The sequence below is a fragment of the Numenius arquata genome, chromosome 8 (genome assembly GCF_964106895.1).
Source record: "Numenius arquata chromosome 8, bNumArq3.hap1.1, whole genome shotgun sequence".
NCBI lineage: Eukaryota > Metazoa > Chordata > Aves > Charadriiformes > Scolopacidae > Numenius > Numenius arquata.
In genome coordinates this window covers 25858178-25885800 of record NC_133583.1, presented here as the reverse complement: position 1 = coordinate 25885800, position 27623 = coordinate 25858178, and the positions used below count along the sequence as shown (strand labels likewise).

The 27623-nt window shown below is 54.4% G+C and overlaps 2 protein-coding genes across 2 annotated transcripts; both read left to right on the top strand.

Annotated features, from left to right (window-relative positions):
• The first annotated feature begins 624 nt into the window (after positions 1 to 624).
• Positions 625 to 13313, top strand: PNP (purine nucleoside phosphorylase). The gene is made up of 6 exons (XM_074152567.1): positions 625 to 647; positions 5192 to 5361; positions 6110 to 6213; positions 7632 to 7807; positions 11980 to 12170; positions 13096 to 13313. Exons 1-6 carry the CDS (start codon positions 625 to 627, stop codon positions 13311 to 13313), a joined length of 882 nt encoding a protein of 293 aa, XP_074008668.1.
• A 7259-nt stretch (positions 13314 to 20572) lies between these two features.
• On the top strand, positions 20573 to 27469 carry CALB2 (calbindin 2). Its single transcript, XM_074152159.1, has 11 exons — positions 20573 to 20663; positions 23844 to 23920; positions 24104 to 24193; positions 24821 to 24901; positions 25598 to 25654; positions 25758 to 25835; positions 25966 to 26021; positions 26228 to 26267; positions 26384 to 26437; positions 26649 to 26720; positions 27353 to 27469. Exons 1-11 carry the CDS (start codon positions 20573 to 20575, stop codon positions 27467 to 27469), a joined length of 813 nt encoding a protein of 270 aa, XP_074008260.1.
• The last annotated feature ends 154 nt before the right edge of the window (positions 27470 to 27623 follow it).

The window sequence follows — 27623 nt, the reverse complement described above, 5'->3', positions numbered from 1 at the left end:
TATTTCCTTTTGAGATGGGGGAAGCAATTAAATGTGAACAAAAAAAATCCCAAAGGATGGTTGCCATGAAGAAACGGGGAGAGGACAACGTGTGATGTGGAAATATCTCCTTGCTGGTGTCAGTGGTAGGTGGTACAGGGCATCCCTGCACGCTCCCCGTGAGGGGTTTGAATCCCAATGGAGCAGGTGACTCCAGCTGGTTCCCAGTGGACGTGCGTGGGGGCAGGCGTGCAAACCTACGCGTGTCCCTCGTCAGCCGCTTCTCTCCGGGCAGCCGCTGGAAAGTGTGTGTGCGTGCGCGTGTGAACTTTCGAGGCTTTAATCTGCATTCTACGGTGCGTGCGTGCGTGTAAGCTCCCCGCAGAGTTCTAGAGCCTGCGTGTCACAGGGGTGAGACCAGAAAAGCAGATGTCCTGAGCAATGCCCCTCCTACTCGGGGATTAGGGATGCTCTGGGGGGGAAAAAAGCAGAGGGAAGCTGGGACACACCTCCCTGACTCACCGCCGGAGACAGCGGCAGCTTCCGCGGGTTCAATAGGCCTCTGCTCTCTGGTCAGATAAAACCCCGCAGCTCCATTTCCAGAGACCATCCCCTTTTTGTTAAGCAGAGAAGAGGAGGAGGAGGATGGCCTATGCTGAGGAAGACAGGTAAGGGGCTGTGAAACGGGGTGCATGGACACCCAAGCTTGAGAAGGGGCTGGGGAAATTGCATCGCTTTTCCCCCCCCCTTGTTTTCCTCTTCTTGCTGGGCGCTCAATAAATGTCGGGCAAGGGCTGCTCAGCAGTAAAGATCTTATTATTGAAGAGGAGCCTGGCCATCTGCCCGTGTCAGGTGCTGGTATTATGAAATATGGCAAGGAGCAGGTGACCTTGGGAGAGGTTTTGGGCCAGAAGAGGCAAATATCGTGGCGTGGAGAGGGATAGGCTGCAAAAACGTATGGCGGTCTGCCCCTCTCCGAAAAGTAACGCTTTGTCTGCTTATCGGGGCTATGTCTGCTTTTTCCATGGATTTGCTTTCAACCAACCTTAGGAGCACAATGAGGGTGGTTTCTTTTCATGCCACAAAAGATCCGTCACCAGTGACAGTCCTGTGTTTTGCAACAGATGCGTTTCTCCAGTGGATGACAGCAATCACAATAAAGGGGATTGTGTTTTCAGCTGATCCTGTGATTTAATCCAAAGCGATGCTACCGAGCACTATTATTAGGTGTGCATTGTTGGAGACGGAGTAGCTACGGAGGGCTTTGTGCTACATGTATTAATTCAGGCTGTCAAAAGCCCTGCTCAGACCTCGGGCTCACGCGGTTCCAGGCGAAACGTTGCCTTTGGTGACCCACAGGTCAAACTTCCCCTCTTTCCGCCCCCACTGAGCAGGTACCTCCTTCATAGCCAGAAATTATCCGTGCCTGCCGGTCCCCTTTGATGCCGTGCATCAAACTAAATATTGCAAGCCGGGCATTGCAGATGAATTTTGGCATCACTGGGGATGGAGAACCATCCCTCAGTTCAGCCTTTGGGATGGAGAGGGCTCTGCAAGGCCCATGTGTGCCCGCTGAAGGTCCTTTCCGGCAAGGAGAGTTAGACAGCTCTGGAATTTTACTTCTTTGGATAATAAATATTTTAATGTCTTCTATTTAGATGGAAAAAAAGTCCCCTCGAACTCAGCACAGCTCGAATCAATCCCAATGTCTTTAGCAGACTTGGAATCAGCTTCATCCCACACTCCTAAAATATCTATAGGAATAATCCAATTTTTAATGTTGTTTTGCAAGGGTGTATGCACCTTTTAAAAAAAAAAAAATTACCAAAAAAGAGGGGATTATTGGTCAAGTGGAAGAGCAGATCCTGGTGACCTCGTTCTTTTCTCATGTCTGCCACGAGTCAAAAGCTTGGGTATTACATTGAAAGTCTCCTGGTTCCCTCTAATTTCTAAACAAGGATTACAGTTATTCAACAGAAAAATTGGGGGGGGGGGAGGGAATCATTCGTTAATGTATGTAAAGCACTTTTAAAGCTTTTCTCTGGGAGCAAGGGATAAGTCAAGTGTAGGCTTCATTAATGTCACTCTCATCGTTTTTGCTTATTTCAAATGCTCATGGTACACTTAAAAAATTCAACAATATGTTATGGTAAATAAACTCTTTCTCATTTCCAGACTTGTCCTTTGAGGAGTATTTCAGCCAAATGACTTTCTTTTAATTCATGAACGTGGAAGTTATTTCTTCTCATTGGATTGCAGGTTTATGACATACTGGGGTGTTTCTGACACCGTAGTTTGGAACTGGGAACATAAGTTTGATGTATCAGCCACTGGACAGGACTAGGAGCAGGAGATGGCTTGGCTTCACCAAGGGCAAATCGTGCCTGACAAATTTGGTGGCCTTTTATGGTACTGCCACAGGCTTGGTGGACAAGGGCAGAGCAACAGACATCATCTACCTGGACTTCTGCAAAGCATTTGACGCTGTCCTGCATGACATCCTGGTCTCAAAATTGGAAAGTCATGGGTTCGATGGACAGACCACTCAGTGGATCAGGAACTGGCTGAATGGCCACACTGAAAGGGTTGTGGTCAATGGTTCAATGTCCAGTTGGCGGCCAATGATGAGTGGTGTTCCTCAGGGGTTGGTACTGGGACCAGTGCTGTTCAACATCTTTGTCAGAGACATGGACATTGGGATAGAGTGCACCCTCAGCAAGTTTGCCGATGACACCAAGCTCGGTGGCGTGGTCGACACGCTGGAGGGTCCTGGACAGGCTGGAGAGGTGGGCTCGTGCAAATCACATGAAGTTCAGCCAGGCCAAGTGCAGGGTCCTGCACCTGGGACGTGGCAATCCCAGGCACAAATACAGGTTGGGCGGAGAATGGCTGGAGAGCAGCCCTGAGGAGAAGGACTTGGGGGTGTTGGTGGATGAGAAGCTCAACATGAGCCAGCAATGTGCACTGGCAGCCCAGAAAGCCAACTGCATCCTGGGCTGCATCCAGAGAAGTGTGGCCAGCAGGTCACGGGAGGTGATTCTACCCCTCTACTCTGTGCTCGTGAGACCCCACCTGGAGTACTGTGTCCAGCTTTGGAGTCCTCAACACAAGAAGGACATGGACCTGTTGGAACGGGTCCAGCAGAGGGCCACAAAGATGATCAGAGGGATGGAGCACCTCCCCTATGGAGACAGGCTGAGAGAGCTGGGGTTGTTCAGCCTGGAGAAGAAAAGGCTCCGGGGAGACCTCATAGCAGCCTTCCAATATCTGAAGGGAGCCTACAGGAGAGCCGGAGAGGGACTCTTTGTCAGGAAGTGTGGTGACAGGACAAGGGGTAATGGTTTTAAATTGGAAGAGGGGAGATTTAGACTAGATATTAGGAGGAAATTCTTTCCTGTGAGGGTGGTGAGACACTGGAACAGGTTGCCCAGGGAAGTTGTGGATGCCCCATCCCTGGAAGTGTTCAAGGCCAGGTTGGAGGGGGCTTTGAGCAACGTGGTCTGGTGGGAGGTGTCCCTGCCCATGGCAGTGGGGTTGGAACTCAATGATCTTTAAGGTCCCTTCCAACTCTAATCATTCTATGATTCTATGAAAAAGCTCACAGAAGATACCTGTGCAATAGCTACCTACTTGGTCCATATAAAGAAAGAAAAAACATAGAATGGAGATCCTTTATTTGGATATCGGATACTCCAGTCAGAGGAACCAGTTGTACCCTGACAGTCAAATCCTCTTCATCAATGGTCTGAGACCACCTGGAGCGCAGAGCACCACTTGGAAAGCTTTTCTGTTCGTCCTCTAAGGCTGCAGACAGCGGAATCACAACATGCCTAAGGTCTGCGCCTCTGGAAATAAGTGACTTGATAAAAAAAGAAACATTCATGAAGCAGACAGTGGCTGCTTGTCAGCATCTCCAGTCAATTTTACATCACCTTCAGCCTCGCAGTATCTGATTATCTCACCCCTTAATAAGCAGATCACCTTTTCATATAGAGAACCTGCTGCCCCTGCCTGTGCGGGTTCACTCCGTGACCCAGTCCTCTGTCATAGATAGTCATTAATTCTACTCAACAACGGTAACGATTGAGTTGCCACCAAGAAATGCTCTCAGTACCCTTGCTTTTGAAGAGAGTTTCCAATCAACCTTGGTATTGACTTTCAGAAGGTATCAGCGTTGTCCTGTTGGAAACAGGATTATGGGATTATTCTGCTATTGATTGTGTTTCAAAACTGATTAACTCATGTGATGACTATTGGACTGACAGGCCTAAAAACTGAAGTCCTCTCTTTTCCCATGAGACATATACATGACAGGCAGTGTAATGCCAGGTTCTATTCTACCTTCTAGCAACGTGCCTCAGTGCTGGATAAGACCTATTTTTGCCAAGGTATTTGAGCAGTCCCACTCTTCAATCAGACCGCATAAGCCCAGGAGCCCAAATTCCTGGTTTTCTTTTCTTTTGATGTAGACTGATGTCATTGGGCCTCTTGCCCAGGACCAGTCTGCATGTGTGACCCACTGCTCACCCTGGGGGCGAGGAAAGGATGAATGAGATCTCCACATTCAGCCTCCTCTACTGAAACCAGGAGGTATGGAGAAGGTGGATGTTTGAGATGAGATGTGTTACCAGCCCCAGAAGGAATTACTGGGAGCTGATGCCACTCAACACTTAGGAAGATTGGGTTCTCCATCTCTGTAGGTGATGCTTGCCCCATGTCCCAGTAGTCTACCTATTGCAGAGAATGGTGTCTACTCCATCAGCACAGCATCCCACCCATGCTGTACATGTGCCCTTGGACTTCCATCCTCTTGGTTGTCCCCATCACAGGCTGGACATCCCCATGCATGCACATATAGGTTGGAATTTCTTGGTCTAACTGTGCTTTTGCATTCCTTCAGTATCTCAGGAGAGACCAGAGCCCATCAGAGGCAGGAGTGGTTATGCCTTGTGACATTTCTGTGATCTGGGTATCATTAGCCATTCTTCCACTGCAGAATGAAACCGGCAAAGAGGATTCAAGTGATTTGCCTCTGGCCGAGGGCAAAATATATGAGATTAAAAGTGAAACATCTTCAATAATAGCAGTGAAGCTCCTGTTATTTCACTTTTAATGAAAGTTCTTCTTCTTTGCACCTTTTCAGGACTTTTATCCTTTGAAGCTTGTTCTTTGGAGGGGTTGTCAGCCTCGCTGATCTCTTCTCCTTTTGCAGAAATAGGTATGAGGTGTATAAGGAAACAGCGGATTGGTTACGCACCCGTACCGACCAGCGCCCGAAGACTGCCATTGTCTGCGGGTCTGGACTGGGAGGCTTGGCCGATGTGCTGGAAAACAAGACAGTCTTTCCATATGAGGACATCCCTAATTTCCCACGGAGCACAGGTTAGCACAACCCGGGGGCATCAGCAGCCCATCCGTTGGCAGCACGATCCAACCTTACAGAGAGATCACTCAAGTCAACGTGCACCGCTTGGCGCTGCTCTGCAGACCAGTCCCTCAGTGGTGAAATTTGTATTTGCAGTAAAAAACCCCAAACTATGTATTTCTGTGTTATGGTACTTATTTCACTTTCAGCTCCTGGTTTTTGGGGCGCTCTGCCCCGCTGTAATCACAGAATCACAGAATATTTTTGGTTGGATGGGACCTTTGAGATCATTGAGTCCAACCAATAAAAAAAAAAAAAAAAAACAAAAAACAAAAAAAGAAAACCAACAAAAAAACCCCAGAACACCAAACACCAAAACCAAACCAAAACAAACACCCACAACCACACCCCACCCCACCCACAAACAGACACAACCCAACAATCTCGGGCACTAGAGCATGCCCTGAAGTGCCACGTCTACACGTTTCTGAAATACCTCCAGGGATGGCGACTCCACCACCTCCCTGGGCAGGCTGTTCCAGTGCCTGACCACCCTCTCAGTAAAGTAATTCTTCCTGATATCTAATCTAAACCTCCCCTGCCCCAACTTCAGACCATTTCCTCTGGTCCTGCCGTTATTCCCTTGGGAGAAGAGGCCAACACCCACCCACCTCTCTACAACATGCATAATCGCCAACTGGCAAATCCCTCTGAAGTCAAAGACCTCGCGAGCTGTAACTAAAACGACACTGTATTAATTTCCAGTTGCAGGGCACGTCGGCAGACTGGTTTTTGGGGAGCTGAACGGGCAGCCCTGCGTGTGTATGCAGGGACGGTTCCACTACTACGAAGGATACTCTGTCAGCACGGTGAGTTCTCCTGAAGAAAATCACTTCACGTCGCGGGAGATAAGTTGTAAAAGCTACCAAAGTGACCACTTGCTTTGATATCTAGCTGCAGGAGGTTAGCTCTTGCAATGAGCTTCCACTCCTCTTGCGGTGAATCTTGCTTAGATTTTAGATTTCTCCCCCCAAAAATACAGTGTGGAGTTCCAATGGAGAGGCAGTCAGCTTCTGCTAGGTGAAGCTGATGCTGCGCAGCCGTACGAAGTGGCAAGCCCCGCTATACTCGCAGGGCAAAATAGCGTATCACACGAGGCAGGTGGATTTATATAGCCTAACTCAATCATTTTAATCATGATTTAAATCAGCAGTTGCAAAACTATGAGTGATGAGAATAATCTATTTTAATCTTTTGCATTTGTACAGCGTAAAGCTTTTTTTTTTTCCTCTAGAAAAAACTCCCTGGCTCGTTTAACTTGGCACGCTCTCCCAGTTAACATAGGAACTATGTGAATATTCAAGTATTAGCTGACATGCATTTATGTACATTTCTGTTGGAAACGCCAATAATATTTCTTATTTACTGGCTGATAGTTTTGTATATTCTTTTTTATTCGGATAGCTTTGAGGTTTTAATTGTGGCTGAGGTCAGGCTGCATTTGGGTATAAGCTGTAATGCTAGGCCCTACTCAACTTTTTATTGGAAAAAAAAACCCACCAAACTATTTTAAATGCACTTGATACAAAACTAGATTTATCAAAACATGTTTGTCTATTACAACGAACGCATTTCTTAAAGAAGTGATGTCCGTAGCTAGGGAATTTTCTGCTCACAGCTTCTTTAGCACTTGAGAGGCAACAGATATCATCCTGATTCCTTCTTGACTCCTCAAAATCAATCTGCTTAAATGGGTTTTTTTCCGCTTCCCAATTGTTCCTTAACTTTGGATAAGCAGGTCACTGAAGTGAACTAACGTGAATAAAATGAAATGAAGAAAATAATCTCGGTGCTTCTGTGAAATGCATCACTGCTGTAAAAAGCTGGTTTATCAATTACACTCCGAGTCCATGTGCATAAGTAGTTACTTCAATCAGTGCAGTGGTTTGATCTCCGCAAGACCTTGGCAGCAAGGAAGAATTATCTGCATATTCTTTTTCTACCGCATCTATTTGACCTTTGTGCAACTGTAGAAATCACGGGCTAGAATTTTAATAGTATTCATTTCAAGATTAGTTTTTAATGTTTTAAAACATTAAAATTCTTTCGATTTAAATTAGTGAAAAATTTAAAAATTGGAGAAAAGTTGTTTTGTCTCCTTGTAGCCTCATCGAGACCCTTCTGTGCATCGTGTAAACTGTCTACAAATTGCAATACTACAAACGTAGTAGTAGTAGCTGTCGAGGAATTGCGATACTCATTGCATATATACCTTTGGTTCTTGCAGATCACCTTTCCCATCAGGGTCTTCTTTCTCCTGGGGGTGGAGATCTTGATTGTCACAAATGCTGCTGGGGGACTGAATCCCCACTTCCAAGTGGGGGACATCATGTTCATTAGAGATCACATCAGCATGTTTGGCTTGGGAGGGCAGAATCCCCTGCGTGGACCAAACGATGAGAGGTAAGGAGGCATCCCCGCCCTCCCAGAACTGGGTAGCATAAGGTTGCAAGAGCAGAACAGCATTTCTGATGGTTTAATGAGGGATTAGTGTTGCTGCCTTAGACAAGCTGCGTGGCAGGTTGTTTAGTCTTCCTAAACAGCTCTGTTACTGCCTTTTGCTCCTGTCCTGATTCATCTCCTGCTGTCCCACCCTGAAGTTCAGGCTAAATACACATTTCCTAGTTCCTTGGCTGACCCCTCAGCCCCCATGTTACCAATTAGTCCTTTTTCCTCCAGCTGCAGGCTGGGACTGCCATTTGTGCCCGCTGGCAAGTATTTATGGAGAGGTAGAGTTTGGCTCCGGGTACCCACGAGGGAAAAGTTAAAGCAATAGCTGTGTGTGCTGTGCCACCTGCACCCTTCCTTGGCTGTTGCCTGCTCCTACAAGCCTGTGAGGAGTTTATACGCAAACCTCCAGAAGGTTTTGTTCTATAAAAGTAGGCTCCTGATCCTTCTCCTGACATCGCCAGTCGTACCGTCTGCTGAAGAGACCTGCTGCTGTCTCTTCTTGTCAGTCCCTCTCTCTGCTAGTTCCTCTTAATTGAGCAATCTGGTGAACTGCAGTGCTTCCAGCCGGCATTTATCAACAGCTACTTCTGGTGTGGTGGAACTGATAGGACAGAGGCCAGGCAGTCGGCTGATAGCAAAGACAAAACCTCAAAATCTACTGATAACCGCCCTTGTATCCAGGTCATTAAACGGGAGTGTCTTTGTTGACATCATGTATTCACTGAAGGCATCAGTCTCCTGAGAGGTGGTTGTCTTGGCAGCCTCTCAGGAGGCCTCTAGATCTACGAGAGTGATCTGCTGCTGGTTGAGCAGGGAAATGGAGTTCCTGTATGAGCTGTGTAACAGGATCTTTACCCTATGGATGGTGCACAGAGGAACTTGTAACACATCCTCACCCCTGGAATGCAGGTGTTGCCGGACATAGAGTTGCTTTGAGCAGGAGGCTGGACTAGATGACCTTGAGGTCCCTTCCAACCTGAATTAGTCTACGATCCTAAAATCCTTCCAAGGCACCATCAGACTGGTAGTGTGGAAGGCAACCAGCACCAGCAAGGTCATAGCACTGAGAGGGGTCATGCCAGATGGACCGGTGTTTACATAAAGAAGCCCGTTGGGTCTCAAATGGGGCTAAACAAAGCGTGAGGACACATCCACCGGAGGCTCAGGCTGAGCCAAGGAGAGCATGTCAAATGTCAGGAAAGTCAACATGGAAGCCATGAAGATCCAGGGCTGTCAAGGTCCTTATGGCAGGAAAGAAAGAGGCTGGATTGTGATATGGAGATAACATTAGCAAGAATTATGTCCTAGCCAAGCTGGCAGGAGAGAAGCCAGGTGAAAGCCAGGTGTGTGAAGGCAGAGGACAAGCAACAGAGGTGGAGAAGGAGGTGGTAGTTTATGAGCAAAGAGTGAGTTTAGATAATGAGCTGGTTAAATTCATTGTGGAGTTGATACCTTCATCTTGAAAAAAGGGCATGTTTGCAGGGCAGGCACCTGGGCTGTCCTGGGATCTTTCCAAAAAGAAAGTTCTGGTTGAGGATAAGGTGGTCCATCTGGTTTCCAGTTAAAGTTATTTCCTCCCTGATGTAACGCCAGATCTGGCTGCTACTTCTGAAGAAATCTGAAAGGTGCTAGCAACTACCTCAGGAGAAATAAATGCTGTTCTGCCGTTCACATGGCAAGAGGACAGTACGCATCTGAAGTGGAACGTCTTTGCATCTTCACAGGTACTGGTGTGGGTTGGAGGAAAGAATGATCAAAAGCACAGAAGGCACATGGAGGAGTGTTTAAAGCTCTCCGGACTTGCATAATCGCGCAGGAACAGGAGGAGAAACGCCAACCAAACAATAATTGCATCTGGAGAACATTCAAAAGCGGCGTCGCTGTCTCGTTGCCTCCCAGGAGCAGGTTCTTGGCGAAGGCTGCAGCGCTCTGGGAGGTGACTTTTGTACGGCTGACCACAGCATCAAAATGGGGAAAAGGTCTTTATGAAACAGCTTTCAAAGTATTGCAGAGTTTTAGTTGAGCATCCTCCTCCTAAAATCCAGTCCTGTCCAGCCCAGCCCCCAGGAAGGATTTATCTAAGCACAGCAGAGTAAAACTAGAGGCAATGAAGTGATGTGAAAAAGGGAAAATGCTGCAAGAATCTGAGGACTGAATTTAATAAATTAGAGATTGGCTTCCGCATTGCTGGCCATCCTTCAGGAAAGAGAAGCAATTTTCATGGTGATGAATACTTATTACCTCAGACCAGATGGGAAAGTTTGTTTTTTATTTATATAACATTTTACTGTTTATAAATGTAAAATAAGCCACCTACTGCCCTGAGCATTGAGCTGGAAGAACATGAAAACAAGCAGGAGCTTTAATAGCCTAGATGAGGGACCCGGTCTACCCCTACCAAACGGGGTTGGTGAATGTGGCTGGGAGTTTATTTTCCAGACTTCCTCAGCAGCAGCACGCCAGTCTTGGCCATCTATTTCTGTTCTCCTTGAGTCAATAGTAGCATTTGCTCGGTCAGAAACAGGACTGAGCTGTTATCCTAAGATCCAAGGCAAGCGAGAAGACCCAGCTTTGAAGCACAGGATGAAGGCTACCTAAAATATGGTAGCCTGGAGCTCCATCATGTGCTCCTCTCCCTGTTTCCCTGCAAAGGACACCACCTGGAATGGAATGTTGTTATCTAAATGTAGACATCTAATACCATCTGATGCTCTGCTGGGTATTCAGTACCCATTCTCTGGGGCTGGCAGATGCGGTATAAGACCTATAGGATGTGTGTGTGCCGGGTGGGCAACTGAGGGGCAGGAAGAACTTACTGGGGCATCTCAAATGCACAGTTGGATTGCACTTCTGTCCTAGAAGAGTCTCCAAGCTTGTGCTCGGTCTGATTTTGCCATGCCAGGAACCAAATGCCGAAGTAGATGCTCTTTCCTGGGATGTATTTTCTGACTAGCAAGCTTTGTTCATCTGCCTTCCAAAGAAAGTCAAGCCTTGAGGCCCTTCAAACTGACCTAATGTCAACAATAAAGTGGAAAGACTCAGATGTCACTGAGTCCAGTGCATCCAACTCTGTTTTTCCATCCATTAGGATGTTAATGCAGGGACAGGACAGCCCTTGCTGTTGTGGTACGGGGCATCCCTGCCCATGAGCCCAGTTTAGGAGCTGCCTGCTGCGATGAGTCTTAAAAGTAGTGACCCCTGCTCCATTGGGCCCTGCTCAAACCCTCTCACTGGGACAACCTTTGGGACTTGGTGCCTGTTTGCAAGCCATCGTGCAGGAGAAGCAAAGGGCAGCAGCTGTTTGATGGACAATATTTAAAAATCACTGCGGGGAGTTACTGGGGAGAGAATTGGCCATCAGCGTTCCCCGGAGACACGAGTCATAGAATCATGGAATGGTTTAGGTTGGAAGGGACCTTAAAGCCCATCCAGTCCCACCCCCTGCCCTGGGCAGGGACACCTCCCACCAGACCAGGTTACTCCAAGCCCCCTCCAACCTGGCCTTGAAGCCCTCCAGGGATGGGGCAGCCACAGCTTCTCTGGGCAACCTGGGCCAGGCTCTCACCACCCTCACAGCAAAGAAGTTCTTCCCCACATCTCATCTCAATCTCCCCTCTTCCAGTGTCAAACCCTTCCCCCTCGTCCTATGGCTCCCCTCCCTGATCCAGAGTCCCTCCCCAGCTTTCCTGGAGCCCCTTGAGGGACTGGAAGGGGCTCTAAGGTCTCCCCAGAGCCTTCTCTTCTCCAGGCTGAACCCCCCAACTCTCCCAGCAGAGGGTCTCCAGCCCTCCCAGCATCTCCGTGGCCTCCTCTGGCCCTGCTCCAACAGGTCCATGTCCTTGGAAAGGCCGTTTCTAGAAGAGTTTGTCTGTTAGGAAAGCAGTGCCAGACCTTCCAACAGCCATGACCTCTGCTTGCTGAGGGTCTCGGGTGATGAGATCTAGCAGGAATGTCATGGTGGCAGAAGTATCTCATGGTAAGTCTAGGATGAGAGAGATTGCATCCATGGCAGGTCTGCCCTCAACATTTCCCTTTTCTCTAAAGGGTGAGCATCACAGAACTCTTCTGGAGGGCAGGCAGCAGCAACAATATCACCCGTGGCTCTGCCCTTTACTGCCTTGCAGGTTTGGAGTGAGGTTTCCCTGCATGTCAGATGCTTATGAACAAGACCTGCTGGGCCTGGCAATGGAGAGCGCGCAGGAGCTGGGCTTTCTGAGCTTCGTCCGAGAAGGAGTCTACTGCCTGCTGCCTGGTCCCTGCTACGAAACCATCGCCGAGTGCCGCCTGCTGCAGGCGCTGGGAGCGGATGCTGTAGGTACGCTGCACGGGCTGGGCTGGGCGGGTTGGTTGGGCGCCTGGATTAAAGGGTTAATTCTGCTCAAGGCTGGCTTGCTTCAGGCTTTGACTCTCCCTCTGAGACTCCTGGGCATAGAGAAAGGAGCTCTGTGTGTTCCTGCGTAGTTCTGAAGTGCCTTAGTGCAGCTTCTGGGATGGATCTGCAGAAAGTCTCTCTGCGTACGGCTGCCCGGGACAGGGACCCCCGTACAAGGCTGGGTTTATTTCCCAAGCACATCTCCTACGCTCTGATGCCTTGACTTCAGCAGGACTGAGTGGGCCCCCAGCAGAAATAGAGTCCTTTTCTATTATATTTTTTAAATTCAGACACTTTTGAGGATTTTTACCGTGCCTCTTCCCTACAAAGCAGCCCTCCGTAAGACTCGTGATAGTTTAGGGATGGTAATTATGGATACCTTCCCAACCGCACACGAGGAAGGTAAGCATTGTCATCCATATCTTTCCTCCAGCTTGACCCCTGGGTCATTGAAGCATCTCGTGGAAATCTGTTCATTAATACCTGCAGATTCGTTGTGTGAGAGGAAAGGAGCTCAGCTTCCCACAAAGCCATTTTTCTTTGCGGTACCTTTTTTTCCAGCCGTGGAGGAGAAGACCCAAATGACACAGCACATCAGTGCTTCTCTTTGCAGGGCTGCAAGCAGTGTGACACGTCTCGGGGAGAGAGACGCAGCGCTCAGGAATGAAATGTGGGTGGTTTATTGTGCCCAGCAGAGGTGTAGCCGTGGTGCTACAACTATTACAGCCTGACAAGTACCGCAGCCTTCGACTGTGGGGGAATGAGACGAGGGCATGGGCTGAGGGTAGGATGGTGGTTTGCAGCCTTGGAGAGATCTTGTTTTGGTGTAAATCCTGACTCATCCAGCTCCTTTCCTCTCCCACCACAGGCATGAGCACGGTCCCAGAAGTCATTGTAGCCAGACATTGTGGCCTCCGAGTCCTTGGGATCTCCCTCATCACCAACAAAGTGGTGACGAGCTACAGCAGCCAGGAGAAAGCCAACCACGAGGAAGTGCTGCGCGTCTCGGTGGTCCGGGCTGAAGCCCTGCAGAAGCTGGTCATGCATCTCCTCGGCAAGCTGGGGGAAGGCACAAACTCTCCGTGACCTCCAGCCATTTATCATTCTTATCGTAACGTGTGAACACTCGCAAGTGCTGGGGGAGAGCTGTCGGTGAGACTGTGCCCTTCTGCTGTCCTGATTTTTGAATAGACCTTTTGATCTTTGTCCCTGTGCTTTAGCTGGTCAGGTGCAGAGGTTTGCTTTGATTTTTTTCCAGAATGATCCCTTTGTTTAGTAGCCAGTGACCAAAACAGCTTTCTGGCACTTAAACAGGGTCTGACCTCTGGCAGATTCCCAAACCCATATGTCAGCAAGGAGCCCCTTGGTACCGTGGGCTCCAGCTCCCCCTCCTTCTGCTGCAGAACCTTTGGTGCTTCTCTGGCTCATGGTGCTGCCTCTCCTGCCCTGAGTCTCTGCTCCTCCATTGCCCTGAGCCCCTATGCCATAAGCCAGGTGGAGAGCTGGCTGCAGGGCTTGGTTCCTGCTCGACATGCTTTGGTAGGACCTGATCTGAAGCCGGTGGAAGTCCACAAAAAGGCTCCGAGTTCTGGGTGAGGACCTGGATATGTAAATCAGGCTGGACTAAAGATGAGATCTGTCTGGAACAAGCGATGCTGCAGGGCAGGGAGATTGATTTTACAACTTGGAAAACCACTGCATCCCCGTGCATGGGGTTGTTGTGTTCCCTTACTGCCCCCGAAGGTCTTCTCCAGAAAGCCCTCTCTATGCTCACTCCTCGGCTCCTCTTGACCGGCTGTGGAGCTCAGTAGCTGTTTGCTGTGATGCAGCATGATCCCCAACAACCCCTCACACCTCCCCACTCTGTTTCCAGCCTTGAACCCCTGTTTGACAGGAGGCAACAGTGCAGCTCAGGTACAAGGCATGACTTGTCCATGCACGGTGTAGGACTGGCCAAGCTGGAAAGAGGATCCAGGTCCAGCTCTGCCTGGTTTTGTTTGGTCTGTCCCTGGATGTGGCAGCTTGAGCCACTTGCACCAGAGACTGGTTACCTTTTGGTGTCCCAGGAAAGAAAGATTATGGTTTGATCTCAGTGTTTCACCCCAGCTTTGCTCTGCTGCAGTCCCTGGGTGATGGGAAATTACAGTGGCAATTATTTTGAAGCAGGTATGGTATTTTTCTGACTTTCCTGGTCCTCTTACGTGAAGAAATTGAGCCTAGCAGCGAGCAAAGGACAAACAGGAGAAGCCACCACGCTCTCCTCTACCAGCGTGCCGATGGTCTATCAAGGAAGGGTGACTGTTCATCAGAATGGTGCATTATTCATTGCTCCCCAAAGGCCAAGCTGAGCCATGAATGCAGCTGGATGTGAAAGAGTGACTGTAATTATTAGGTAACCTTTTCCCTTCATTTATCTGGGAGTTCTCTGTAAAGCCCATCACTGTCGTAGCTAAATGTTTCCAGCTGACACGCTGGTCTGAACTGAAGGCACCCAACTGGTCACGGGGAGCTCCCAATCTGCCTTCCTAGATTTAGCTGATCAGTCGTTTGCCGTTGATGCTTGCCCTCCGTCGTGGCCTTCAGCCTCCTGTGACATTTCTTCAGCCTGGGGAGCTAAAGGATGTTGCGGCCTGATGAGTTTTTTCTGGATGGGTGTTTGCTTGAAGCCCTTCATGCTGCAATTAGTGGTGTCAACTGCTGTTTCATTGAGGGTGCAGATGTTGCCACCAGGAGGAATGGAGTTGTCCTGTGCATGTTTGCCATGAAATGGCAGCACTTGAGGCCTAGGAAAGATCTTGGGGTGGACATCCCATCCCCTTCTCTTCTTCTGTCAGGGTTATCTGTGGTCAGACCTGCCAGCCCATCCGGGTCTTGAGGGCTTCTGGAGGGGGGAGGTTCATTGCTGGCCCTCTACTGGCCAAGACACTTGTCCAGCAGCTCCTGACGCTTGGAGGAGCCCGCTGAGATGACAGCTCTTTCCGCTTGGTGGGTCTGACTGTGGAGATGGTCCCAAGGACCAGCTCTGGTGGTAAGAGGCAAAGGGAGGGAGACTCCAGCTCCTCCTTCCACAAGGCTGTTGCCTTTTTAGGTCTGACAGGAGTGAAATGCTCAACGGTGGCAGCAAAAGCAGTGAAATATGAAAAGTGGCAGCTGTGCAGAGGAAGAAGGAACCACTTCTACCTGCTCCCTTTTCAGACGTGTCCCAATATGGGCTTGTAACAGGGCAGGGAGAGAGAGCGGATAATTTCCCCTGCCTAGAAAATGGTGCTTCATATTCATCTAATTAATACTTGGTAAATACAAAGTCTCTCAAGTGCGAGTGGGAGACAGCTGTGCAGCCAGAGAGCAGCCGGAATAGCTAAGGCTGGGATTTTGGCAGGCTCCAGTAATTAATTGGAGTCAGGCTGGACTGCAAAGGGAAGGGAAGCAGCCCAAAATCCCGCAGTCGCGCTGGTCCGTCTCAAACCGGGCTGGAGACGAGGAGGAGCTGGGGACCAGCACCTGGTGGCTGCTCCTCTCCAGCTGTGCCAGAGGCGGAGCACCGGACCCACACCACGCACTTGTGTCTGGATACATCTTCAACTTAAATGTTAACCCCAAAATTACGCCCATTTTTAAAGAAATATTTTTCTAAATAGCGTTTGAGCCCTCTAACAGTTGGGGGCTCGTCTTTCTGCTGCCCAAGGTGGGCCTGGATGGCTCTCACTCTGCATGAGCATCCTGATTTCTGTCCCCGTATATGACGAGAGGGGGGGAGAAATGCCTCAGGAATTTGGAAAAGGATCTTGCTCACGCGTTGGGGGAGAGAAGGGGGAATACAATTAATGAGTGGATTTGTCTGGTTTTGGAGATACTTTTAATCTAACGTTTCTTTTTTTATTTTTGTTATTGCTGATGAGTTTCAAAAGGCTGGAATGCAACGATGCAAGTGGGGGAAAATCTTGGGGGGGAATAAAACCTGCTGTGGTCCTGAAAAGAGTGGGTTTGTTTACTGTGCCAGTACCACTGGTTAGAAAGGAGGGAGTTGCTTAGTTGTACCCCCCACTTCCAACCCCCCAGGCTGGAGGACATCCCTGTGGGATCAGAGCACTGGGGCTCAAAGCTCAGGAGAATCAGGACCAACACTTGACTGGCTGTTTTTTACTGGTATTTCTTACTGGTCCCACTGGGCTGGGCAACTCTTAGACAAAAAAATACCAAGAACCAAAGGATCTCAGCTCAGTGTTGAGCAGCTGAAGGGTGTGATGAAGGGCTGTGGTGGTCCCAGTGCAGCCGTTTGTCCCTGCTGGAGGCAGAACATGGGTTCCTTCGTGCTGCTCACTGAATCCCGGACCTTTTATTTCGTGCTCTTAGTGCTTTCTGGCAATGTCCAAGGCTCCAAATGAGTGGATCGTAACACACAGCCTCGGCTTCCTCTCACTGCTGTTCTCTGTGCCACTTACCTGCTTCTGAACCGGGGGCTTCTGTGGCCACAGGAACAAGCTGAAAGATGCGTGAAAGGCTAAAAGTGAGCAAGTAGAACAAGAGAACCCCAGATTGCCTGCCTCACCCTGACTGTCTCAGCGCTTTGGTTAGGGATGAGCTGAGGTTCTGCCTGGGAGGTGAATCCCGTGGGCCATCCCCGTGGTGGCGGGATCCATCCTGTGGTCCCGGGAGCCAGCCTGGCCCGTCCTTTGTGCCAGCCCTTGCCTTGTCCTCACTCATCGCTCCAGGACATGGGGTCCCACTGCTTCCAGTGCCCTGGAGAAGATGGGAGATGTTGTATCAATGCCCTCGTGCGTGATTCCCGTGGAAGCCTGATGCCGGGACCTCTGGTACAACCCTCGGCTGGCCCGTACCATGAGATTTCAAGCGGAGATCTCTGCTGTCACCTGAGAAACAACCCCCCCAACCTCCCCAGACAAATCTGCTTGTGCGCTCCATCCCGTTTGCTTTGCAAGGCTCGGTTTCCCAGACGCTCTTTTAAGTGAGATTCACCGTTTGCGCTCCCTTCTACATAAAAGTAAATTTTAAAGCGCTTTTTTTTTCTTTTTAAAAAAAAAAAAGCACTGTCTGTCTCAGCTCAGCAGCTGAACATACGCTTTGCCCTCAAGTTATCAAAATTCCCTTAGACATTTCTCTTTACCAAAAACCTGCAGTTGAATTAGGGAGTTTCTGTTATGCTGGGTTGTTGTGTTGGTTTGGGTTTTTTTTTTGTTCCTCAAAAAGCTTTAGGATTTTTGAGCATTTTAGGATGAAATCCCGCAAGGATTTCATATGCTGGAAAGAATTAAACTCTTCCCTGCCAGGCTGAGTGTGTGGAGCACGGGGAAGAGATGCGGGTCATGGCCGGGGACAGGTCCCAGTTGGTTGCTGAATTAAAGCCTGGCTCTGTAAGCAGCAAGATGGGCTGATATTTCCAAAATCTGATGGCACTTTCAGACAGGAGTTGGTTTAAGAGCTGGGACGTGGAGGGGACCATCCAGCCTCTTCTCCTGCAGAGGAGACAACCTCTCCCTGCCATGCCCGGAGCCTGGACACCCATCTTGGGAGATGGCTTTAAACAGAACAACCACCCCTTCTCTCTAAAACTCTCTTTCTCCATCTTAGCACACCCCTTCCTGGAGGAATGAGCCCTTCTTGCCCCTCAGGGGGCTTTGCAAAGGCAGCTCAAGGAGGTGTTTCCTCAGGAATGGAGGGGAATGGGTTCAGGGCACTGCCCGAGGCCCAATTTTACTCCCAGGTGTCACCTTGGAGCCACCTTGGGTCTTCCGCAGCAGAGAGGTGGGTGTCCTGGAGCCATCCCTGCGGTGGGTCTGCTCCCTATGGAGAGGATCAACACTGGGGACCTGATGTCCCCCTGTGCCCCTTCTTCCCCCCAGCCTGGGGACACGTGGGGACGCGTCCCTAAACCCAGCCCTGCAGAGGCAGAGCGTGTCCCCTCTCAGCCCCCAGGAAAACTTGGCTCTGGAGGGAGTGGGGATGGAAAAGCAATGGGCTCCGCTGGGGAAAATCATGCTCCAATAATGAGAAAAGGAAGCTTTTTTGGAACTCATCTCCACACCAGACCCCAGGAAATGTGACCTGAATACTCAAGACGCCCCTCATTGTCCCCGTGCCTGCTTGAAGGCTGTGTCGTGCCGCAGGGAGGAGGAGGAGGAGGAGAAGGCCACGCTGCTGCTCTGCGTCCCAGCCTGGCTCTCCCCAGAGGATGCTGGCACAGCATCTCCCTTCCCGTGCCCGGAGCCTAGCCTCCTGCCCTGCCCCACCTCCCCATGGCCTTACAGCCAGGCTTGGGGCCATCTCCCCGTCCCCAAGCCAGCTCCCAAAATCTGTGATTTGATGGGGGGGGGGCGGGGAAAGCACCTTGCACCCCCTTTTCTTCCAGCCAAGAGGCAAAAGCAAGCCGGCGCCAGCAGCCGGCAGGATGGGCAGTCAGTTCCCGGGATAACTCCCTGCTCTGCGCACGGCTGAACTTTCCTGCTTTCTTCTCATCTTTAATTAAGCATTTCTGTCGGCCGAGCCCTCTCACTGGAGCTGAATTATATTATTATTCCCCTCTCTCCCCCCCCCCCCCGTATCCATGGCAACACTTCCCCTGGGCAGGCTGCGCTGGAGCCGGTGACAAACCCCACGTGTGGCTGTTTGTTTGGGCCTGGAAATTTCCCTGCTGTTTGGGAAAACTTGGGAAAAGGAAATCCCCCCACGAGCCAGTGAGTGGCAGCGGGAGCCAGGGTGAGAAATGTCCCTTTTTGGGCTGAGCATCGCTCCCAGCCCTCCAAGGAGACCCCCCCCAGGAGGAATGGCAAAGCCCTGATCCAAGGGATCCTTGGGTTTTCCTCCAAACGACGGACTCAGTGTCCGGGTTTCGTGTCCCCAGCCGTGGGTCGTGGGTGACAGCCCCACCATGGCCATTGCATGGTCCCTCCGTGGCGGTGGCACTGGGGCTGCCTCCATCCTGCTCCTGCCACCGGGAATAGCAAGTCCTGGGCTGCCGTCGGGGAGCCCGGTGAGGCAGGGGGACAGTGACAAGGTGTGGTGACATGGGGCAGGGATGCAGTGACAGAGATAGGGCTGGGTGACGGGCATGAGGGCTGGGTGACGGGCAGAGCTGGGTGGCACAGGAAGGGATGCAGGGACTCGGGGAAGGGATGGAGTGACAGCCAGGAGGAGGTGGCAGGCCAGGGCAGGGTGACAAGGCAGGGCTAGGTGTCAGGACAGGGCTAGGTGACATGGGGCAGGGGTTGGTGACAGGGTAGGGGTAGGTGACATAGGACAGGGATAGGCAATATAGGACAGGGATAGGTGGCACGGGGCAGGGGTACTTGGCACAAGTCAGGGGTTGGTGACATGGGACCAGGGTAGGTGACACGTGGTAGAGGGGTAAATGACATGGGCAGGGGTAGGTGGCACAGGACAGAAGTAGATGACATAGGACAGGGATAGGTGGCACAGGGCAGGGGTAGATGACATCGTGCAGGACAGGTGACATAGGGCAGGGGTAGGTGATGGGGCAGGGCTGGGTGACGTCAGGCAGGGCAGGTGACAGGGGGGAAGGGGAAGGCGACACCTTGCAGGACAGCTGATGTGGGGCAGCGGTAGGTGACAAGGCAGGGCTAGGTGTCAGGACAGGGGTAGGTGATGGGGCAGGGGTAGGTGGCACAGGGCAGGGGTAGGTGACAGGGCAGGGGTAGGTGACAGGGCAGGGGCAGGTGACAGGGTAGGTGGCACAGGGCAAGGCTAGGTGACATGGGGCAGGGGTAGGTGATGGGGCAGGGGTAGGTGGCACAGGGCAGGGGTAGGTGACAGGGCAGGGGTAGGTGACAGGGCAGGGGCAGGTGACAGGGTAGGTGGCACAGGGCAAGGCTAGGTGACATGGGGCAGGGGTAGGTGACACAGGGCAGGGGTAGGTGATGGGGCAGGGGTAGGTGATGGGAAAAGGCTAGGTGACGTCAGGCAGGGCAGGTGGCACAGGGCAGGGGTAGGAGACGGGGCAGGGGTAGGTGACACAGGGCAGGGGTAGGTGATGGGGCGGGGGTAGATGACAAGGCAGGGACTAAGTGGCGCGAGCCGCCCCCCAAAGTGCTCAGCGCTGCCCCCGCCGGTCCCGACGCCCAAGCGTCCCGGTTTCCCGCTGCCCGTGCGTCCCGGTGTCCGTATGTCCCCGTCCCCATCCTCACCCCGCGGTGCCGGCCTCCCGTTCCCACCCTCCCGCCCCCCCGCTGCCCGCCCGGTGTCCCGGGGCAGCGGCGCCCCCTGGCGGCGGCGGAGGGAGGGGGGGGAGGTGTCTCCGGCGGCGGCGGGTATAAAAGGCGGCGGCGGGCGGGCGGCGGCGGCAGCGGCGGCGGCGGCGGCGGCAGCGGGAGATGGCCGGCCCGCAGCAGGCCCCGCACCTCCACCTGGCCGAGCTCACCGCCTCCCAGTTCCTCGACGTCTGGCGACACTTCGACGCGGACGGTCAGTCCCGGGGCGCGGGGGGGACCCGCCGGCACACCCCTCAACCTCCCCCCGTCCCCCCCCGTCCCAAAACCGGCGGGGGAGGGCACCGGGCTGAGTGAGCATCCCCGGCGGGGGGGGACGGGGGAAAGGGTCCCCGGGCATCCCGTCGGGGGGGAGCCCGGAGGAGGAGGTAGAGCCTCCGCCACCGCAGCCCGGGGATGCTATAGACCCCCCCTCCGGGATGCTATAGACCCTCCCGAGGAGACGGAGACCCTCCCGGGATGATGGAGAGCCCCCCCCACATCCCACCCCGGGGCGGCGGATACTACCCCGGGATGATGGAGACCCTCCGGGATGATGGAGAACTCGCTCTGGGAGAGCTCTGGGATCGAGGGGACACACACACACACACACACACCCCCCGTCGGGAAAGGATGGGGAGCCCCGGCACCGGACCCCCCACCCCGAACACCCCTCCAGCCTGTAGGATGTTTAGCCCCAGGTCTCTTGTGCGTCCCCCGAGGGTCACTCTGGGCTGGTGTCACCTCTGGGTGCTGGCGGGGGAGGGGTCCTGCCCGAAGGGGGCCCTCGGGAAACCCTTGCCCAGTGCCCACCATTAGCCCCCTCTGTCCCGCCCTGCCTCCGCTGTGGCCCGTCCTTGACACCTGGCTTGTCTGGTTGCCACCAGCTTGGCCCCTGGGGCCACCCCCTTGCCCTGGAGGTGGGGGTGTGACAGAAGGGGGTGTCCCTTGGCCTGGGGCAGGGGTGAAGAATGCCTGTGTTCCCCCCACCACCACCACCATAGCTGGAGCCCTCTGTCCCTCCCCACCTGCTCCCCAGCCCTGCAAAACCTCTCCTCAGGGATGCCGTGGCAGCAGTCACATCCCCCAACGGGGATGTCACGTCCCCACAGAGTCACAGCTGGGCATGCCACCCCTGGTCCCCATTGCTGCCAGCCCCCAAAAAGTGTGTGTGTGGGGGGGGAAATGCAAAAAGCAGCATCGTTTTGGTGGGAAAATAGTTTATTTGAGCGCAGTGGGGTGGTGCTCAGGGCAAAGTTCTTGTCCTTCCCTGGGTCTCCTGTCCCCGAGGGGAGGTTTGGGGACCAAAACCCTTCTGGGAACTGCGTCATGCAGCGTCCCTGGCTGCGCTGATGGAGCCGGGGACTGTCGGGTCCCTTCCTGCAGCACTGGGGGACACGGGAACGGCTGTCCCTGTCACCGCCGGAGCTGGCACTGGAGCTGCCGAGGGGATGGGGAAGGTGGGACAGTGGCACCCCGGTGGGAGCGGGCAGCCCCTGGTGCGGGTGTCCAGCCACCTTCCCGCAGCACGTCCCGCTGCGCCCTTGGATGTGCTCCCTCATCTCCCGAACACCGAGGCAGGCGCCCATCCAGCTTGGCCCGCAGCCCCTGGGACAGGGCATGGCTGCGGCACGGTGAGTGCCCAGCAGAGGAGGGACTCGGGCAGCAGGGGAGATGGTGGCCTTGACGAGGACCGTGCTCTGCCGCGGCAGGTGGGACCTCCGACAGCCCTGGCCACTTCCCTCTGCCGATGGACGCAGGGTGATGGAGGGACCTGGACGGGGCCATCTCACCCAAGCTCCTCCCTGCGCTTAAACACCCCCACCCCCACCCCCCCGATGGGGCTCTCACCCGCTTCCCCTTAAGGCTCCTCAGACCCTGGAGATGTCCCCCTTGGGTGTCTTCGATGGCCTCGCTTTGCCACTTTTGGCTGTCCCCTGGCTCTCTGGCGCAGGGAGGCTCCGAGGTGCAGCCGCACGGACCGGCCGGGGTTCTCCAGAGGGGATTTTCCATGCTGCTCCGCACCCCACCGCTCTGCAGACACGGATCAGACCTACCCAAAGCTGCTGCTTGGGGAAAACCAAGCTGCCGGCCACAGCTTTTCCTGGCGTTATTCTTTTTCCCGGCTCAAAACTCTTGCTGATTTATTTATTATTTTTTTTTCCAACTGCATTCAAAGGAGCTTGTGGCTCTCCCGCGCCCGCAAAAGCAAAGGCCCTGGGAAGGGGAGCAGAAAACCAAGTCCCTCGGTGGCTCACAACCATACCCCGACATCGCCCTAGCCCCTCATGGTGGCGGAGGTGGGGTGGGGAGGCAGGGATGCTGCTCATCCGTTGGAATGCGGCTGTCAGCAAGGAGGGTGCCCTGGGACTTCCCCGGGCGCTTCCAGCCGGGATGCAGATGGGATATTCCCAACGAGGAGGAGATGCTGCTCCAGAGGCCGCGGGTGACGATGCCGGCGGTGGCACAGAGCAGGGCACCGCGCTCCAAGCCTCCGGAGGCTCAAATAGGGAGGGGGCTTGGGGGGATGCCCACAGGGAAGAGCCCTGGAGGCTGCATCCATCCCCCAGCTGTGCCCAGAGGTTGGTGGGAGGGAGGACTTCTATCATGGTGGTGGCAGTGCTGCGGAGCCGATGTCCTCGCTGCGGTCCCCTAGCGCTGGTCACCCCCTCGAAGCCACCAAGGGCCACTGCGGAGGGAGCGATGCCTGGTTGGGTGCTGGCTGAGCCATCCTGCTCCGAGCATCCCCTGGCAGGGAAGAGCCGTGGATATCCCAGGTTCCACAGGATGCACATCTTGGCACAGACACCAACAGCAAGGGGGGAGTGGAGGGGGGACAGACGATGACATGGGACAGGGACCTTTCTAAGCCCTGGGCCACCTCGAAGAGCAGTGCTGGGCTCCCTGCCTGGGGGGCTGACCCCAGCCCAGGGCTGATCCTGCGCCCGGGGTGGGGGGGGAAATGCTGTGCCAGGTGCCTTCTTGCTGCTCCCCATTTGCCCTGGCTGCCCCCCCCTGCTCCCTCCAGGGGTGTCAGTCCTGGCTGGGGGTGCTCAGCACGGAGAGGTTTAATTAAACCACCCGGTTACAGCATCAGATGCAGAAAATGCAGCAAACTCCGGGATGGGGACAAAGCCCCCTGTGCCCTACAAGCAGGTGCAGGGGACAAGCCTGGGGCTATGTGTCCCCCCCCCAGGCTACAACATAGGGGGCTCAGCTCTCTGAAAATTCAGATTTGTGTAACAGTGGCTTTTTTTTTTTTTTTTTTTGTGCCACAGTCACCTCGGAGCCGTGTCCCCATGCGGAGGGGGACAAGCGCTGCCGTCCCCGGGACCATCCCGCCCTCTGACACTGGGGAGGGGGGGGATCTCAGTGCATTTTTTTTTGCCTTCCCCAGGAAATGGCTACATCGAAGGCAAAGAGCTGGAAAACTTCTTCCAGGAGCTGGAAAGCGCGAGGAAGGGGGCAGGAGTGGTAAGGACTTCTCCTGGTTTTCCTCCTTCCTTCTCCCTGTCCCTCCTGCCCGAGGGTTCAGGCTCACGCCTCTGTCGGGAATGGCACCGAGGAGCGGGAGCAGGGCACCTCCGGGAGGGAAGTGAGGGGGACACCGGCACGGGGAGGGGGGTACGTACTCCCATCCCCTCTCCCCGCCGGCAGGATTCCAAGAAGGACAACTTGGGCGACAAGATGAAGGAGTTCATGCACAAGTATGACAAAAACGCGGACGGCAAAATTGAGATGGCGGAGGTGAGTGATGCTGGACCCCCGGACACCAGGGATGCTCGCGGTCCTTTCCCCCCCCCCGGGGATGCTCGCGGTCCTTTCCTTCCCCCCGCCCTCCCGGGATGCTCGCGGTCCTTTCCTTCCCCCCGCCCCCCCCGGGGATGCTCGCTGTCCTTTCCTTCCCCCCGTCCCCCCCGGGGATGCTCGCGGTCCTTTCCTTCCCCTCCGCCCCCCCGGGGATGCTCGCGGTCCTTTCCTTCCCCTCCGCCCCCCCGGGGATGCTCGCGGTCCTTTCCCCCCCCCCCCGGGGATGCTCGCGGTCCTTTCCCCCCCCCCCCGGGGATGCTCGCGGTCCTTTCCCCCCCCCCCCGGGGATGCTCGCGGTCCTTTCCCCCCCCCCCCCGGGGATGCTCGCGGTCCTTTCCCCCCCCCCCCCGGGGATGCTCGCGGTCCTTCCCCCCCCCCCCGGGGATGCTCGCGGTCCTTTCCCCCCCCCCCCGCCCCTCCCGGGATGCTCGCGGTCCTTTCCCCCCCCCCCCCCCGCCCCTCCCGGGATGCTCGAGGTCCTTTCCCCCCCCCGCCCCTCCCGGGATGCTCGCTGTCCTTCCCCGGGATGCTCATGCTCCCCCCTGACGCTCGTGTTCTCCGCAGCTGGCCCAGATCCTGCCCACGGAGGAGAATTTCCTGCTGTGTTTCCGCCAGCACGTGGGCTCCAGCTCGGAGTTCATGGAGGTGAGCAGGATTCGGTCCCCGGTGCCCAGCTCCACCACAGAGAAACAACCGGGAGCTGGCGTTGCCCAAACCACCAGCAGCCCCTCCCCCTGGGTCTCCCCCAAACTCTTGGCTTTAACTCGGCGTCGGGAGGCGAGGTGGGGCATCCTGCTGGTTTTGAGGGGGGCGGATGAGTTTTCCAAGTCCTCAGCGCTCCTCAGGCACCTCATCCTGGTCTCCCGGCGAGGTGAGCTGCAGGGGTTTGGAGCCGTTTCCGTAAATTCCCCCTCCAGGGCGGTCGGTCCTTGGTGTCAGGGATGTGCTGGAGCAGATGCCTTCAAAAACCTCACTGTGCCCTTGCAGGGGATGAAACCCATCCGCAGGGTGGGGGACAAATTGTGGATGGGGACCGAAAGGCAGCTGGGGGTGGAGGGGGAGGTGCAGCACCCGGGGGAGGGGGAGCCTGTGCTTGGAAAATTAAACCAAGGTGCAGGTGATGGCTGAAAGATGAGCAGCCGGTGGCATGAGGGGGTAAATGGGTGCTGTTGTTTAATCGGGGGATGTAATTAAATATTAAAGGATGAGGATAATGGCGCTTGAACTCCTGGCCTGGGGCTGAACAAAAGCATCCAGCCCCAAGGGACAGTGTCGATGTTGGGGGGACGGGGGACGGGGGTGCCAGCCCATGCTCACCTTCACGGCGGGGCTGCTTCGCAGGCTTGGCGCAGGTACGACACGGACCGCAGCGGCTACATCGAAGCCAACGAGCTCAAGGTGGGTGACGAGCACGGGGTGGGCTGGGATGGGTCCCCCCAAGGGTGGGGGTACATCGCCGGCGGGGACACGGGGACAACCCGACGAAGCCCTCTCCTCCCAGGGCTTCTTGTCAGACCTGCTGAAGAAGGCGAACCGGCCCTATGACGAGCCCAAGCTGCAGGAGTACACACAGACCATCGTAAGTGGGGGACCACGGCTCCCCCCCGGGGCAGGACAGGTCCCCTCCCGGGGAGGGGGGGGGGTCCCGCCGCCCCCCGGTTGGGTGGGAGGGAGGAGGAGGCGATGGGTGACTGCTTGTGTCCCTGCAGCTGCGGATGTTCGACATGAACGGTGACGGGAAGCTGGGCCTCTCGGAGATGTCCCGGTAAGGACACGGGTGGTGAGGAGGCGAGAAGACACCCCAAAACGCTCCCGTCTAGGAAAAGTCCACTCCAACTTCCGAGAAAAACAGTTTTCCTCTTTAATTTCCTTTTTTTTTTTTTTTCTGAACAAAAAAAAGTAATTTTTGAATTTTAAAAAGTGTCTTTTCTTGGCCGCTTCCCACTCATCCCTGCCCTTCTTCTTTTCCAGACTTTTGCCTGTGCAAGAAAACTTCCTTCTGAAGTTTCAGGTAAAATACAAATAATAATTAAAAAAAAAAAAAAAAACCAACCCAACCCAAACAACCCATTCCTGTTCCCTGGCTCTGTCCCCGACTCACGGCACAGTGTCCCTTGCTCTGCCCAGGGGATGAAGCTGTCCTCCGAGGAGTTCAACGCCATCTTCGCCTTCTACGACAAGGTAGGGACACCCGGGAAACTGCCCCAAATAAATACAATTCCGCCCCCAAAAAAAGCCAAACCCCAAACTACCTGGTTTTGGTTGGATCAGTTCCCTGCTCTGATTTGGGTCTAGGGGTGCTGGGTTTGGGTCTGGGGGTGCTGGGTTTGGGTCAAGGGTGCCCTGGCTTGTGTCCTTCCTCCCCCTGCGGATGTCCCACCTCGTTATCCAGGATGGAAGTGGCTTCATTGACGAGAACGAGCTGGACGCGCTTTTGAAAGACCTGTATGAGAAGAATAAGAAAGTAAGTGGGGATGAGAAGGGGGGGACAGAGCCTATCGTTCTCCCCCCCCGACCCCTCTCATGCCTCCTCCCCTCTCCCAGCAGCACCTTCCACCCCCTGCATCCCTGCTCCAGGGGGACCAGGAGAGATGCTGGTCCAGATGCCAACCCTGCGTCCCCATGGGGGATCGTATGGGGTGAGGGCTGTTCCAGCCTGGGGGTGCACTCCAAGGGGAAATGGGGTACCTGTCCGCCCTGGACCCCCCCATGCTGCCTCCTCTCTCCCAGCACAATCTTCCAACCCCTGCATCCCTGCTCCGTGGGTCCAGGGGAGATGCTGGTCCAGGTGCCAACTGTGTCCCCATGGGGGAGCTGAGAGGGGAATGTACCAGCTTGGGGGTGCCCCCCAGGGAGAAACGGGGTGTCCAGCCCCGCCCAGAACCTCCTGGACTCCCCCCATGCGTCCTCCCCTCTCCCAGCAGCATCCTCCGCCCCCTGCATCCCTGCTCCATGAGGACCGGGAGAGACGCCGGTTGAGATGCCAACACTGTGTCCCCGTGGGGAAGTTGGGGGGGGGGGGTGCCCCAGCCTGGGGGTGTCCCCCAAGGGAGAAAAAGGGTACCCAGACACACCCACCCACCCCGTTCCTTGCAGGAGATGAACATCCAGCAGCTCACCAACTACAGGAAGAGCATCATGAACCTCTCCGACGGGGGCAAACTCTACCGCAAGGAACTGGAGATCGTCCTCTGCAGCGAGCCCCCCGTGTAGGACGCGGCAGTTCTTGGACGCCCGGGTCCCCTGGGGCGGGTGTGTGTGTGTGGGGGGGGGGGGGTGTCCCCTTTGGGGTTGGGGGTGGGGGTGGGGAGGTGTCCCCGATGATTGGGGGGGGGGGGGACGGAGCGGATCGACCCTGGCCGGGCTC